Below are 16,402 nucleotides of genomic sequence, written 5' to 3'. Positions count from 1 at the left end.
TGAGTGTGGACGTTGGGATTTGACCTTAGATTTTTAATGTTCCTCTTCTAAACAGATTGAAAGACAGTTTTTGATTAGATTACACAAATCACACATGATCAGTTACAGTTAGGGAAGGTGGAAAAACGGACAATTACAGAAAAGGAAAAATGTTATTAGCTCAGCTCAAAGACTGGACAAAAAAAGTAAGTGTAAAAATTACATGTTGTGGTTTTATTTCGCAGACTGTTTCTTTGACTTCCTAGAGTGTTTTTGTCACTTTATAACATGATAATTAGAGAGCTTTACAGCTGCTAGCAGGCTGATTTCTTTTCTTTACCTGTGGACAGAGCCAGGACAGCTGCTTTCCAGTCCTGTGCTAACTTAAGCACCTGGCTGTAGCTTCATATTGAACGTACAGACATGAAAGTTGTATCGATCTTCTCATCTAACTCTTGGCAAGCAGGCGAATAAGCACATTTCCCAAAACTGTTGAGCTATTCCTTTAAAAGATAACTTTTAAAGTTACATTTTACATAACAACCTTTTCCAACCTCAACACGTATAAATTCGCTTTGGCACTTCTTCCGATCTCTTTAGGCTCTTTCCTGGTTCCGTACTTTCCTCCAGATACAACACATGCATCTTGTCCTTCACGGATCTTGAACTACTAATTCACACTTTCATATTCTCCTGTCTAGACTATTGTAATTCCCTCTACAGCTGCCTCAGTCAATCTGCTTTAAATCGCCTACAGGTGGTTCAAAATGTAGCGGCCAAGTTATTAACCAGAACTAGCCGTCGGTCTCACAACACCCCTGTTCTGGCATCCCTCCATTGGCTCCCTGTAAAATTCAGAATCAACTTTAAGATCTTGCTAATTACATTTAAGGCACTGCATGACCTCGCCCCCAGTTACATTTCTGATCTCTTAGTTCCATATTCGACCTGTCGAACACTTCGATCCTCTAATCTCGGCCTTTTATCCATCCCCCGCTCAAACTGCAAAACAAAAGGTGATCGGGCCTTTTCTGTCTCAGCCCCAACTCTCTGGAATCACCTCCCCACCGTCCCCCAAAATCTATTAGAGCTGCTGAATCTCGGGACTGTTTTTAAGCGGCTTCTAAAAACCCATCTCTATAGGCAAGCCTTTCTATAGGCCTCATCCACGTGTGTGTTTGTCTGTTTTTGTTTGATCTGTTTCTCATTGTTTCTGTGTTTCATATTGTAATTTTTCCTTGTTTTCATCATTGTTTGATGTTTCATTTGTGTGTGAAGCACTTTGTAACGGTGTGTTTTAAAAGGTGCTATACAAATTAAGCTTTACTTACTTACTTACAAAAACACACACCCCATACACATATCCATGCTCATACGCCACACGTGTGTCTGAGAGGGAGAGAGCCACAGGAGAAGTGAAACGCCAAAGCGAGTCTCATGCCGGTGGCTTAAAAAAGTGACGTGACAATTATTATTTGTACTCCATGTTCGCGATATTGTCATCCCATGTAGAACAAGCCACAATACAACGAGTATATTTGATACATCGCCCACCCCTTAATCTGTAATCGGCCTATATTTTGTTAGTGTAGTTTCTGACTGATTCCTGATTCCTCTCCAGATCATCAACCTGTTTGTGGCCGTCATCATGGATAACTTTGACTACCTGACGCGGGATTGGTCGATCCTGGGGCCGCATCATCTTGACGAATTCAAGAGGATCTGGGCTGAATATGACCCAGAAGCTAAGTAAGTTTGCGGAGAAATTAATTCATCATTCATCTTGCAGAGGTCAGAGGACGTGCGTAGAGATTGACTCTAATGTGACGTCTCTATGCTGTTTCCAGGGGGAGGATAAAGCACCTGGATGTGGTGACTCTGCTGCGGAGAATTCAGCCTCCCCTCGGCTTTGGAAAGCTCTGTCCACACAGGGTGGCCTGCAAGGTAAAACATACACACACAAACACACACAGACGGTCCCGCAAATGCCCGAACATGGTGTGAAGGCTATATAGTACAAGATATTTGATCAGGCTTTTTAAATTCAAGTATTCAGAATTCATTCTGCTAGTATTTTGGTGCAGAATTAAAAACCACTCTATTTACCAGGCGTGATAAATATACAGAAAATGTGTCTTTGTGATATCAATGTGATGACATATAGACAGCTCATAACACCTCCCACAGTGACTCAAATGGCACGTTGACAACATATCGTGCAGAGAAAATATTTGAGATATTTAGACATCGACGTCTCTCTAGAGGAACATTAATAGTGACCATAGTGTCAAACCACTGTCTGCTCATTCTCAACAAACTGGCAGCTGCCAATAGATGCTGGCAGCTGACAGTTTGCAAAGGAAATGTACCTGTTTTTTTTGCATGATCATACAAAACGTTTCTATCTCATGTAGCGTCTGGTGTCGATGAACATGCCTCTGAACAGCGACGGGACGGTGATGTTCAACGCCACGCTGTTTGCTCTGGTCAGGACTGCACTCAGGATCAAGACAGACGGTAACAGATTACACATGAATAAACACTCTAGTTGCAGTTGTATAGGCACACACATGCACAATGGCGGCATTAGATGGGAATTAAATGTATTACCACCTTGCCATGTCCCAGTGTTTTCTTCCTTTTTTTAACCTTTATTTAATCAGTAAAGTTACATAGTTACACACATTCAAACCTGGAAGCTTCCCAGTACAACCCCAGTCTGATCTAATGGCCACTGACCAGCTACACTGGAGCAGTTGGGGTCAGGATTTATACACTCCTAATCCCAAAATACAGTGTCACAACACTCCTGGCACACAGGAATCCTGGGAATCCTTAAATGCCCTGACACACCAAGCTGATGGTCGGCAGTCGGACAGTTTACTGTAGTCTTTGTGGTGTGCTGAAGTGCAACTTTTTAGCCAAGACGAAGGCGACGTGAGGCAACACAACTGGTGGCCTTCGTCACCTTTTTTATTTTATTTAAGGTTAAAGGAATACATACACATATTGTAAAAGGGACATACAGACAGCAGCAACAATATATATGAAACAAAAAAAAGAAAGATAAAAAAGAAAAATAATAAATAAAAGTACTACCCTTTGTAATAGTGCAGTGTCAAGAGATACGTTTGTATTCATATACATACATATTCATATTTATATACATACAACCAACCTCATATATAGATATATATACATACAGTATAGCCGCTAGTTCTTTGATGTCGGGTTGGTGTGTCCGGGCTTTTATATTCCAGTGTTAAAAACACAAACAATATACTATCCCATAGATAGAAATACAGACGCACTTCTGTTGAGGCTTTCACAATGTACAGGCTGTGTAGTAATGTAGTGTGCAACAGTGAAAATTCAACTTTAAACCTTGCGGTATGCAGTTGGCGATATGTTAATTTTTAACACCCTTTCACCCGCGACTAGCGAATAGCCCCTTGAACGACTCTTTTGGCTCTGCGGGACTCAGAGAAAAGGTTTCGATTACAAATCCGCCTGCTACTTCAGCACCACGGACAGCGCCATGAATTCATCAATACACAGAACAGTTCGGCTACTGATATTTCAGAGCCGTGGTCATCGAGCTCATGGATTCTAACTCTTGCTACCAGGGGATGGAGAGAGGGGTTGATGGCAGGTTAACAAGGGGGATGCATTCTGGTCATTTTGCTAATAAAAGAGATGGCATTCCCCCTCATCCCCCCTCAAATTGCCTACTGACGGTTTGTATACTGTTCATGTGTGTGCAGGTAATCTGGAGCAGGCCAATGAGGAACTGAGATCGATAGTGAAGAAGATCTGGAAGAGAACAAGCATGAAGCTCTTGGATCAAGTAGTGCCCCCTGCTGGAGGTATATATATATACTCTGCAACGCAGTTATTACTTTGACCAAAACCTCTGCAGCATCACTTGCAACTACTTTTCTGAAAAATACTTTATTTTAAGCATTAAACTATTTCAATTGTAATATTTTTTATTTCTTTCAGATGATGAGGTAACAGTCGGGAAGTTCTACGCTACCTTCCTCATCCAGGAATATTTCCGCAAGTTTAAGAAGAGGAAAGAACAAGGCCTGGTTGCAAAGGTGGCCCCCAAAACCGCCCTTTCTCTGCAGGTACATAAACACACAGGATGTTTTGTTAACCCTTGATCATAAATCTGTATATAAAGAAAAGAAATAAATGTTTTGTGCAAGTACAGATGCCCTTGTTTCAGGGTTTTGACCGTGAAATAAACATGTCGGTCACTGTGTTATTCCATGAAAGTGCAGCACTTGAGTGTGTTTGGTCTGTGTGTGTAGGCGGGCCTGCGGACATTGCATGACATCGGTCCAGAGATTCGGAGGGCCATCTCCGGAGACCTGACCGTGGAGGAGGAGCTGGATAAAGGCCTGAAGGAGCCGGTGTCGGCTGCATCCGAGGATGATATCTTCAGGGTAAAGGTCGGATACACACACCCTCACTCACTCTCCAGAGAGAGAGAGCGAGAACGAGAGAGAGAGAGAGATGATCGGCGTCCAGCTTGAAGCCTTATTATCGCTCCATGCACATACACAGACATGCTTGCATGAGCTCAGAGGTTCAAAAACACATTTAAGAAGCCTCATTCTCTTGGCTTGGCTACCAACCACATTGGTCGTATGCATTTTGGAAAAAACATCAAGAGGCTGCAAATTGCAAAATATGAACAACATAACCTTATTAACAACCGTAACAAAATTTCATTAAACAGTTGAGCGCTGTTATTGTAAGCCTCTGACAGAAACTACATACTTACACTTCGTCGCTCAAGGGTGAGTTATGCTGAGTTATCAGCCTCCATTGTCAATATCATTGCCACATTCATGCTGTTTGTTTTGTTTACTGCTATATTTTGTTACTTTAACGTACAACATGTGACACGGATGGACTGAAATATAAACAGTAAGTAGTTTTAGGGCGCTTTCGCAAGCCGTAGTCCGTTTGGCTAGTCTGAATCAGAGTGAAATTCATATTTTTGGTTAATTTTCTATTTAGTCTGGTTCGGTTTTTACAGTGCACAAAATAAAGCGGATCAAATTTTCAAAAATAAGTTACTGAGGAGCGTGTACGAAGAAGCAAATTTATCTTTTTCGTCTCGAGAGCTGCCACTTCTATACAGGGAATCGGGGACTTTGATGCTGTCGAGTTTTTTTCATTTAGACACAAATCCCTTCTCCTCCAGTTTATCTCCAATGACTTTATAAAAGTCACTATTTTTGTGCACTTTATTCATCATATCCTGTATGTTCTCTTTGGCCCTGATGTCAGGTAAACATTGGACTTCTGCAGAAGTCCGGGTCCGTCCTCTCCTACTCATGTTAACCTGTCGTTTACCTGTGTCCGTCTTAGCAAATGCCCACACAGTCAGCATTTTGGTTTGCTTGGAAACGGTACCAGAGTATAATTACTGCGTTCACAACACCCAAACAAACTGCACCAGTGTTCGATTAGAACGGACTGAATGTTGGCTTGAGAAAGCGCCATTAAATATTTTTGAGCAAAACAATTTATCTTAATTAGAAATAGATTCACTCCACTCCTTTGACACCTAGCTGTTATCGAGCATTATGGAGATTTTAGCCCAAGACTTAATGCCTGATTCATTCAGTCTCATAATCATTCTGCTATCTATTAAAAATAACTTTCTAATTGTGGACTCCCTGCAAAACAAGGCTTGCATTTCCATCTTGGCTGGGTAAAGTTTTGTTGCTGCTATAGCGGTGAATGAGACAGGAGTACTTCTGACTGAGTGTTTGAGTGTAGTAAGATATAAAGACGTTCCCTGTCTTTTTTCCACAATTCTCATCTTCTTTGTCATCTTTCCTTTACTCTCTCTCTCTCCTCTCCTCTCCTCCACAGCGTACGGGTGGGTTGTTCAGCAACCACGTCAACTACTACAACCAGAGCGACGGCCGCGCTTCCTTCCCGCAGTCCTTCACTACCCAGCGTCCCTTGCACATCAGCCAGAAGGGCTCCCCCTGCGAGGGCGAGAGCCCGTCCCACGAGAAGCTCATGGACTCGACCACTTTCACCCCTTCCTCTTACTCTTCATCGGGCTCCAACGCCAACATCAACAATGCGAACAACACGGGCATGGTCGGGGTGGCGCCCCAGGGCATCAGTCGATTCCCAAGCCCGACCATAAGCACTGTGGACGGGCACACGGGACAGCCGCTCACCCCCATCCTGCTGCCGAGATCCGCGTGGTGCTTTCCTCCAAAGAGGTGAGTGCAGGCCGGACAGCAGGTCACATCTGCCTTCTTAACATGTTTTTCTTTTATTGAAGTGATGTTTTTTTTTTTTCCTTTCTTATTCTATGTGCTCTTGAGTTATTAGTCTGTCTTTTTCATTTCCTGACCATCATCACAGATATTTACATGACTTTACAGTACAGGACATAAATGGTTTCTTCTATTTCTCTTCACTTTCTTTTTCCTTCCTCCTTCTCTTTCCTCTGTCTTCTGTCTCTGGTGGCAAGCAGGACGTGTTTTTATGACACCCTCATGCGGTATGTTGCCAGGGGACAGAGAGAGAAAAAGTGTGTGTGTGTGTGTGTGTTGTGTTAGTCCCCCTTAACTGCGTGCAAAAAGGTTTCATAATGCTACATAAAAATGGCATCGCTGTGAGAGTGCTATAGTGAGACTTGCTATGCACATAATGCTTAAGTTGCTACAGCAAAAGCCAGGCTCTTATGCTGCTACTATAAGATCTGCTACCAAAGCCATGGATGGACTGTTTGGTGCAACGTGGCCAAACCTTTCCTATCGAAGGCTCTTATCGCTGCTCTTCTCTGCTATTGTATGGCAGGTCTGGGTTAGACACAATGTCTGCTTTGTGTCCTATGTTCTGCTCTTAATGTGCTATGAACTTTGCTCTGGTTATTCACGGTCCCCTGAAGATGATTCCTCATCGTTTTGGTGACTCCCTCACATTTTATTTAGCACCAAAAGACCATGATATCCACTGAGTACATACATGCTCCCCAGAGGATGAGCCTCTTCCATTTTAGACACATCAGATGCACATTTTCTTAGTGTTAAACTCAAGAAATGACATAATTTAAAACATCCATTTGATTTTAATGACCCCTATGACCTCTCCGCACCCTCAGGACAAACTTGATATGTTTTGCCTTATTATCGGGAAGCCTATTAGAACAGCAAAATTGTTAACATGTTGGTCATTCATTTTCTTCCTGAAGAAACATTGAAGTTTCCAGGTTTTTTCTAGCAGGGCTTTACACTTCTATTTTTGTTTACAAAATGTTTTGATCTTAGAAGGTCAGCTCGGTCATAGTTAATTAGAGAGGAGAGTTAAACTCATTTACTTTTACTGCGTAAAGAGCATACGTGATCTAGAATTAAGTGCTCCATTACAGGCAAAGTATAAGCTTTCCGATGCACTATATCTTTGGATTTGCTTGATTTAGCATCCGGGTAGCGCTGGGCAATATGGCCAAAACCTTCTAGCATGTTTTCTGGTAATTCAATAAATAAATAAATAGTCTATTTCAAATAATCACATACTCCTGTGTGAATTAAATACTTGACAAAAGTAAAAAGTTATTTCTCATTTAATTAAAAACCTTAGTGCAAAATGAATAACAGTCTTCCTCTGACTATGTCAGTGAGATGCGAAAAATGCGGTGCAGGATTACGGAAAATCTGCATGCAAATTTTTCGCATGACAACTATGCACAACAGGTTCGGTACGAATTATTCGCGGTCCAGTTTCGTATTTCATATAGTTCCCATGTCCACTCAATGCAAGGAAAACCTTGTATCCCAGCTGCTGGGCGATCTCAAGCCATATATTGTCCTTTATTTGGTTGTTGAGGTAGTAGTTGCTGTGTTTCTTGTACAATATTGGATGTTGAGAAACCAAATTGATAAGACTATTCCCAATTTTGGCACAGAGCTATACCTGGAGGTATGACATCACCTTGAACAAAGGATTTCATTGGTCAAACATATATTCCCGCAGGCACAAATCCGCTAAAATCGAGGTCCGTCACCTGTACAAATGTTCCACAGAACCCACAAAATCAATTTTTTATAAATTTCCGTGTGAATTTTTCAGATGAAAATCCATGCTTGGTGTGAAACAGCTTTTAGTCAGGTTTTTAATGAAATGCCGTTCTAACCCAGAGTTTTGCTGCGGAGCGGCTTAAATAGCTTTGGATTAAAAGGAACATCTTGACATTTAGAAATTTGATTCAGTTTTTTTTTTCACCAGGCAGTTCTGAGGAGAAGTTATTAGTATTTGTGGGTGTTCATCATTAAAAAATAATGGGTACCGCTAACTGCCAACTGAGCAGTTTGTCATGACTCTTGGTTTTTATTTGAAACAGATGTTTTTTTTAGGGAGTTGACAGGTCGTATCGCTTAAGCAGACTATCTGGTGAAGAAGAAAAGATTAAACTTCAGATGTCAGGATGTCTCCTTAAAGCTTAAGTCTGGAGTATGAAACAGATGTGGACAGATAGGGTGACAAGACATCTTTGGGATACAAAGAGAATACAACTTCATACAGATTAAGTTCAGATTAAGCTTGTCTCTCAGAAAAAAGAAGAAAAAAAACACACACAGCCAAGATTTCAGAATTAAGACTTTCTTGTGTTTTCTGCTGATATAATTGTATCCAGGTTAATGTCGACATTGCGTCCACTTCTTAATAAGAGATGAGTAGAAAAGACAGCATCTGATTCCAGGACTGTATTGGCCTTCACTTTAAATGATGAGAACCGCATAAAAAGTTCAATTTCCCAGTAGGCCTACATTAAAATACTGGTCTCCAAGTATTAGCTATTGCGAGCCGTTATCTTGTCCGTCCCAATCTTTGATTTTTAAAGGTGTCTGCCCCTCAGTCGTGCTATCAGTTTTTCATATTCCAGATGTTGCTTTTGATGCTTTTTTACCGTTTTGCTTTAACAAAATAGTTCCCACCTGCTTCTCCTCCTTCTCCTCTAGCTTCTTTTTCTTCTTCTCCTTCTTCTTCCCTTTCCCTACATGCCTCAGTGGGTTTCTCAATCTCTCCTCCTGAGCTCCTCTCTGAGTTTTTTGCTAATCAGCTGCTTCCTTTTTTTCCGTGTGTTTCTGTTTACATCTGTCTGCCTATTTGTGTACCTGTTTCCCATCTGTGGTCCGTTCATTTTGTTTGTTTTTTTTTCGGTCGTGTGCTTGCTTGTTTGTGGGTAGCTCGGACTCAAGCGACAGCCGTCTGCCAATCATCCGAAGAGGCGAGGGGTCGACGGAGGAGACGTACGACGAGAGCTACGGCGACGAGAGGGAGTACCACGACGACAACCACTCGCTCTCCTCTGACATGTACTGCTGAAAACACATCATTTTTCATCTTTAAATTGTATTAGTTTTGGCGGTGTGCCTTTCATCACTCTCACTCTTTTGTGTGTCTGTGTGCACTCATTAGGCTGGTGTATCATGATGAAGCGTGTAAGCAGTTGACTCCCATGGAGGAAGGAGAGGATGTAGAAGACAGAAGAGGAGGAGGAGGAGGAGGAGGGTGGCAGTCTCCCAGGAGAGTCTTCCTCTGCCCCACTACTCTGGGTGAGTAGACATGCACATATAAAACATCTTTCCTAAGAAATGTTAAAAAGTATTGGTACAACTAGTCTACATACTAGAATACAATGCCCATTTTTTTCTATATTTTACTGATTTTTACATGCTGTGTGTTTGCATTAGAGTTAATATAATAAACTAAAATATGCAGTGAAAAATATTTTTTGTAACTGAAACTAAATAAAAACACTAAATCCTTTAAGAAAAACTAAATTAAAACTTTTTTTAAACTAATTTTTAAACTAATTTAAAAATGAACAAAAATTGATTTCAGTTTTAGTTTTTCAGCTATAATATATCACTACCGAAAAAAAGGAGACGGCATGAACTTCCGTCAACTTTCGTGACATTGATCCACAGAAACTGAACGGGCGTGACGTTCCAGGAGATGGTGCTATGTCGCAATTGCTTCACATCGGACACTAAAATAGCACAAAGACTAAACATTATGGCCATTCCTACACAGTTCTCCAACCATGTATTTTGCATGTATATGTAGTGACATACTTATGAGACATGATAGCTGTTCCTAACAAAAACAAACTGAAACTAAATATATAAAAAATAAAAATAAATGCATAAAACTCAAACTTTTCTGAGAAACTGACACTAAATTAAAACTAGCAAACGCTCTCCGAAAACTAACCTAAAATGAAATCAAAAAGTCGAAACTAAAATAAAATTAAAAAAATAATTGAAAATTCGAAACTATTATAACCTTGGTTTGCATATTTGTCCTGTGTGTGTGTGTTACAGGGCGGAGATCGTCCTTCCATCTGGAGTGTCTCAGAAGACAGTCGAGGCCAGACGTCTCCCAGAAGACGTCTGTACCGCTACACCTTGTACATCATCAGGTAGAAGAATGCCCACCGAAATAAACTCACACTTGGATGCACATAAACAAGTTGTAGATACATCATGTGAGCTCCCTGCAGACATAATGCTCCTCTCTAACGCCGTCCCTTCTGCTCTGCCTTCCTCCAGGCTCTGGCTGTCGCGGGGTTGAGTCCTCTGCTGAGAAGGAGTCACTCACCGACCCTCTTCAGCCGGCTGTGCTCCACGCCTCCAGCAAGTCCCACAGGTATACCGCTGCATCCTGTGCACACATCAGAGGCCAAAAAGCTGCTTGTCAAGCACTGGCAAAAAATGTTGCATTTAATTTCCTCTGCAAGCAAAGTTATACTTTTATTTAATGAGGGAAAAAAAACAGGTCACTGAATCCAGAAGAGTGAATTTTGATGTGCATATTGTACTTGTCATGTTGTACAGCTTTGTTCTCCTAATGGTTGCTTGTCCTGTCTTTGTTTGTGTAGCCCATGGCAGTGATGCCTTCTACCAGCGGGTGCCCTCTCTGAGGCTAGAAGGCTCCAACTCCCATGAAAAGCTCAATACCAGCTTGCCCTCTGTCAACTGTGGGCCCTGGTGAGATTAAGTACCTCGAAGAGAACTGTTACAAGTCGCAGTACAACTGTCCAAGTAGCATTTATGATGATACTGTAGGAGACGTAATAATAATACATTATTTATTGCCCCTAGGTACAGCGACAGTAACGGGAACAGCCGGGGGCCCAGTCCTAGCCCCACCCCCAGCGTGTCAGTGTCCAATCAGAGACCACCACGGCCGGTGTCGCTCACAGTGCCCTCACTACTGGGAAAAGACTCCAGCTCACTGTGTCACGGCAGCGCAGGCAGTCTGGTGGAGGCGGTGAGTGTGTGTGTGTGTATGTGTGTTTGTGTGCAGGTTGGACAAGGTTACACATTCAACTGGAGCTCAAACAATCCTCAATTGTCCCCACGTCTCCAGTGGGGTCACAGGATACATTTGAGGGATTTGCGATATGTTCTGCGATACAGTTTGAATTCTTATCTCCAATTTTGTGAAATTTTGCCTCTTTGGGCCTCAAAAATGTATTCAAATGAGACAATCTGAGAGGCTTAGAGATCCGAATTCTGATGCCTGTGATGAAGGGGTCGCAATAGACACTGCTTTAGTATTTAATTTAATCTATAACAAGCAATTTGTTAACATCACTTTTGGGTTCAGAAAATTGCCATTGCATTTTCCACTAAACGATTAATCTAGAAAATAATCTGCAGATTAAATCGATAATGAAAATAATCATTAGTTGCAGCCGTAACCGTTCCATCTTTTTATGCCTCCACGCCGGCGACAGTCGTGTCCAGAGGGCATTATGTTTTTTGTTTGTCCGTCTGTACATACGTACAACCCATTCTCGTTAACGCGATATTTCAGGAACACCTGGAGGGAATTTCTTCACATTTGGCACAAACGTTCACCGTGATTCTAGGATGAAGTGATGAGATTTTAGTGGTCAAAGGTCACTGTGACCTCACGTCTGTCGCATTCTCGTGAAAGCGATATCTCAGGAACGCCTTGAGGGAATTTCTTCAAATTTGGCAGAAACATCCACTTGGAATCAAGGATGAACTGATAAGAATTCGGTGGTCACTGTGACCTCACAAAACACGTTTATGACCATAACTCAAGAATTCATAAGCTAATTATGATAATTTCACACAAATGTCTAACAGGATAAAATGATGAAGTGATGACATTTTTGAGGCAGACGTGCAAACTGCAACTTGACTGGTTGGCGGAGGAATACAACCGCGACGTGGTAATTCTTCCTACTACATTAAAATTTACTTTTCTCTCCCGCTCCCTCCATTCCATCCCCTCATTTTTCCCCATCATCCTCCCTGCCTCTCCGCCCGTTCCCTTCTTACCCACTCCCCGCCCCAGGTGCTAATATCAGAGGGTTTGGGTCATTTCGCCCAGGATCCGTCGTTCATCGAGGTGACCAAAGCCGAGTTGGCCGACGCGTGCGACATGACCATCGAGGAGATGGAGCACGCCGCCAACAACATCCTCAACGGCAACACCGCCGCGAACGCCACATCCAGCACCTCCTCCACCTCCCAGCACAGCCCCAACGGCAACCCCCTCCCCTTCCACACAGCAGCAGCAGCAGCAGCAGCAGCAACGCACAGGGACCGAGCGGTCAGCGAGGGCGGGGAAGAAGCCGGGGGAAGCAGAGGCTCCATCCACGAGCCGTCCTCGGTGGAGGAGCGGCAGGAGCTGCTAGCGGGGACGAGGGGACGAGAAGAGGAGGAGGAGGAAGAGGCGGCAGGGACGGAGGAGGAGGAGGAGCAACGAAGAAGCTCGGTCGTGATTGGAGGAGCGCGGCAGAGGAACAGCGGGCTGTTGGAGGACGAGGATATGGAGTGCGTGACGAGTTTGTAGGAGTCGGAATTGACGGGTTCGATTGGCCAACTGGCCCCTCTGACATCATCAGAGACTGACGCTTGTCAGTGCTGGGTAACGGCGCCGCAGCTGGCTCTGTCTGTCCCCGCCCCTCTCACACACACACACACACTGTCTGCCTCTCTGCCAGACGTAAACCGCGCTGGACAATGGCGGCCAGTGACGCAACCATAAACACACTCTGTTGGTGTTTGTAGTCAACACTATACTCTATACTATCTGAGTGCGTGCTTGTATGTATGTGTGTGTGTGTGTGTGTGTGTGTGTGTGTGTGTGTGTGTGTGTGTGTGTGTGTGTGGTCTATGATTTTCTCTATTTGTACGTGTGCGTGAGTGTGTGTCTGAGTGTGTCTCTAAAGTGCCTCACAGTTTTATCATGTCCTCAAAGTGTGAAGAGCAGAAAAGTAGAGACGAGGGGGAAAGTAGGGATGAAGGAAAGGTGGAAAGGAAACAACAGAAGTAAGGAAGTCCTTTTATGGGCTTCCTGCTTAGTCGGCATAGTGTGTTTATTGTTTTCATTTCCTACGCCTACTTCGGTGTTGTGTTATTGTTGTTTGTCTGGCCGCCATGAAGCCAGGTAGGGGACGGCAGACCAGCTCGTGGGAGGGGGGGTCAGCTAAGGATTTAAATCTGACCGCACCCGCCTTGAGGTCAAAGGTCAACTCCTCCGTCTTGGTCCACTGATGATGAAGCGCTGTATTGAGTAAACGGGGGCGAGGAAAACCCTGTTTGAAATCTCATTTCTCTTCCTCTTCCAAAGCTAAAAGGAACCTTGGAGCACAGCCCTGCCAGCCTGGGGGTGGGATTAAGGTGACACACCACCCTCAGCCAAAGGGGGGGGAAGGATTTGAGGGATGGACCAACAGCCACAACAGGGCTTCTGTAAGGGGGCCACGGGCAGAGAGAGACACTCTCTGGCCAACAGGAAGCGAGCCAGCTCTTTTATCCGCTGGTCCGCAGCGAGAGACAAAACTCACCTCGTCCGTCACCTCGATCTGGCTTCGCCTCCTCCGCCCGCTTTTCCTCGTTTGGCCACGCCCACGTCCTGCCCCAAAACAGGAAATGGGAGGAGCATTTTGGTGGCTAAGCAGAGACAGCGTGCCCCCCTTTTTCTGCCTCATACCTCGCCGTTCCTCACTCCTCCCTCTCTCCTTCCTCCCCTCCTCTTTGGTTACTCCGCCATCCCTCCTCCTCCTCCTCCTCCTCCTCCTCCATCGCTGGGTTTTTTGCTTTTTTTTTTCCAGCCACTCGGGAGGCGAGTGTGTCGAACAGGGCGACAGAGACGGAGGGTGGAGGAGAGAAACGGGAGTGACCGATTGAAAAGAGAACAGACTCTGGGCATGGATCTACAGAGGATCTGTCCGTCAATCAAAACCTCACTTCCTTCTCCGAGACCCTCCTCTTCCTCTCAGCGTGGAATCCTATTGGATTCGCTGCCACACACTCTCTCTCTCTCTCTCTACAGACCACGCCCACTATGTATTTAACAGTTCAATATTGTGCAAAACTGGCTAGCCATGACTATTTTTTGTTTTCTATTCATGATGTTATCGGTTTAATTTATCCTTGATTTGTTTGCACAATCGAGGTGCTGGTCTTATAAATGTATTTTTTGCTCGGTTTATTTTAGGAGAATTTTAAGAGGTTTTAAGTATCGAAGCAGGGCGTAGTGTTTGCGTGCGAGTGTATAACTATATTTGTGCGTGCGGGGGTGTCTGCGTTTTAGTACAGGACGTATGTATGGGCGAATGCGTGTGAGATAGCGTGTGTATCTAAAAGGGGGGTCTTTCTCTCTTATCAGTATGCACCTTTTACAGATTGTATCTATTTATTTATTTATTTTTCCCAGAAGAGAAAAAAATGTGTGCGAGGATGTGTGTGCGTGTGTGTCCGAGTGGTTACTTATGTATTCTAAAAAGCTTATTTTAAGCCTAGACGGTAAATTAAGGTAGCATTACAAGTATGGTATTGTGTGTGTGAGGATGTGTGTGTGTGTGTGAGTGAGACAATGGGCCTCCTTAACACAGGGTTACCATGGACAGGCATGCTTCCAAAGCTTTGTGATTTTCTTTAGCACGGTTTTTACTTTTTAGCCAAGCTGCAGAGTCTGAAGCCACTCTTTATCTTTGAAAAACTAGTCATCGCATAACTTTTTCTTTCCTTTCTCTGTTTAGAGGTTAATTAGGCGTAATTAGGTCTCCAGCGAGGTCCGAGTGACGGTTTACATTCGGTGATGAGTTTCGGCGTTGCAGCTTGGCCAGAAGGGAACAAGCCTTTTTTTGGGGGGCGATTGCTGCTTTTCTTCTTTACGGTGGATGGTTGCTCCGAACGGTAGAAGCACCAAATTCACACTGCCACATGAATGAACTTGGGGGGGATGGGGTTGGGGGGTTGACGCCCTGATCGCTCGGCTGTAACACACCATATTCATCATCTTAATCGTAGTTTCAACTCCAAATGAACTATTAGGGCTGGTGTACAGATGCTGCAAGACTTCTGAATCACATCTCTCTTGTCTGAGGTCTGCTCATATATCACACAACATTATGATTTATCATCATTATTAGAAGTAAAAAACAGCTCCCTGTCTGTAATATCATTTACTGGTAAAAAATATACTACAGACAGGTAATTTACTGTCAATTGATAGGATGTGATAATTGTTTGGTTTTACGTGATAAATCATTGGATATAGATCAGAAAACTGTCCTGAAAAATGATCTCCTGGTTTTGTCTTTTCATTTTCTTCTAAAAAGCTTTTTAGGTAGCATGCTGACAACTTTTCACTGACACTTTCTCTATTATAGTTTTGGATTCTCTTGACATAAAGTACTGTATGACCACAGGATGCCATAGCCAGTTATGGACTTCAGTACATTACACAGGGCACAGGTCTCACCATGCTATTGCTGTCTTCTCCAAAAAAAAAAAAAAAAAAAACATTCCTAATGTCAGTATCACATCCTCAGTGCCAATTGTCACATTTATTAAAACAACTTTATAGTATTTAAAACTGAGATGATTCAAGTCAGCTGTCTAAAAATGACATGTAACAACTTGTGATAGCCACAATCCAGATGTGAAGTCTGCATCTGCAACCAGATTTCATAAGAAAGTCAATTTTATGTTCGGGGTTAGAGCATTAAAAACATAAACTCTCTTATTAGCTCTAAAGAAAATCCAAATATGTTGCAATCGATTTTTTAATCTCTAAAAATCTCACTTTAAAAGACGTTGAACTCCCACCCAGAGACTCTATCACATGTCAACTTCTAGCCATTAGTTTCCACTTTACTTTACCATGAACTGCTGAGCTGTCATTTCCTTTGTGTTAAGCAGAGCAGGTTGGTGGCAGGGAAGGGTATGCATGAACACACTGCCATACACTGCATCCTGTGCCAGTAACAGACTTCTGACATTATTATGCAAACTAAATGTGAATGTTGTTTTTAGTGGCAGTGCTATATTGTTGTTTTGTGGTTACGGATCATACTGCAAACCCCGAAGAAGTCTGTGTTGTC

General features: G+C 43.2%; 1 protein-coding gene across 13 annotated transcripts in view; it reads left to right on the top strand.

Annotated features, from left to right (window-relative positions):
* The window catches only part of cacna1c (calcium channel, voltage-dependent, L type, alpha 1C subunit), a 245,436-nt gene extending 229,835 nt beyond the window's left edge, over window positions 1-15,601 (top strand). For 9 of the 13 annotated variants that reach the window (XM_074626028.1, XM_074626030.1, XM_074626025.1 and 6 more), the window contains 15 exons: window positions 1,601-1,728; window positions 1,827-1,923; window positions 2,394-2,496; window positions 3,744-3,845; window positions 3,982-4,109; window positions 4,296-4,436; window positions 5,875-6,239; window positions 6,497-6,523; window positions 9,213-9,341; window positions 9,445-9,581; window positions 10,353-10,450; window positions 10,581-10,677; window positions 10,910-11,018; window positions 11,133-11,301; window positions 12,361-15,601. In XM_074626028.1, the coding sequence (XP_074482129.1) occupies window positions 1,601-1,728; window positions 1,827-1,923; window positions 2,394-2,496; window positions 3,744-3,845; window positions 3,982-4,109; window positions 4,296-4,436; window positions 5,875-6,239; window positions 6,497-6,523; window positions 9,213-9,341; window positions 9,445-9,581; window positions 10,353-10,450; window positions 10,581-10,677; window positions 10,910-11,018; window positions 11,133-11,301; window positions 12,361-12,861 (2,331 nt within the window). In that variant the 3' untranslated portion in view covers window positions 12,862-15,601. The remainder of the gene's footprint in view (window positions 1-1,600; window positions 1,729-1,826; window positions 1,924-2,393; window positions 2,497-3,743; window positions 3,846-3,981; window positions 4,110-4,295; window positions 4,437-5,874; window positions 6,240-6,496; window positions 6,524-9,212; window positions 9,342-9,444; window positions 9,582-10,352; window positions 10,451-10,580; window positions 10,678-10,909; window positions 11,019-11,132; window positions 11,302-12,360) is intronic. The other 4 variants (XM_074626031.1, XM_074626037.1, XM_074626027.1 and 1 more) reach the window with 3 other exon arrangements.
* The last annotated feature ends 801 nt before the right edge of the window (window positions 15,602-16,402 follow it).

This window comes from Sebastes fasciatus, chromosome 23 (genome assembly GCF_043250625.1).
Source record: "Sebastes fasciatus isolate fSebFas1 chromosome 23, fSebFas1.pri, whole genome shotgun sequence".
In the NCBI taxonomy this organism is placed as follows: Eukaryota; Metazoa; Chordata; class Actinopteri; order Perciformes; family Sebastidae; genus Sebastes; species Sebastes fasciatus.
Note: the sequence above shows the minus strand (reverse complement) of the source record. Positions and strands in the feature narration are given on the sequence as shown.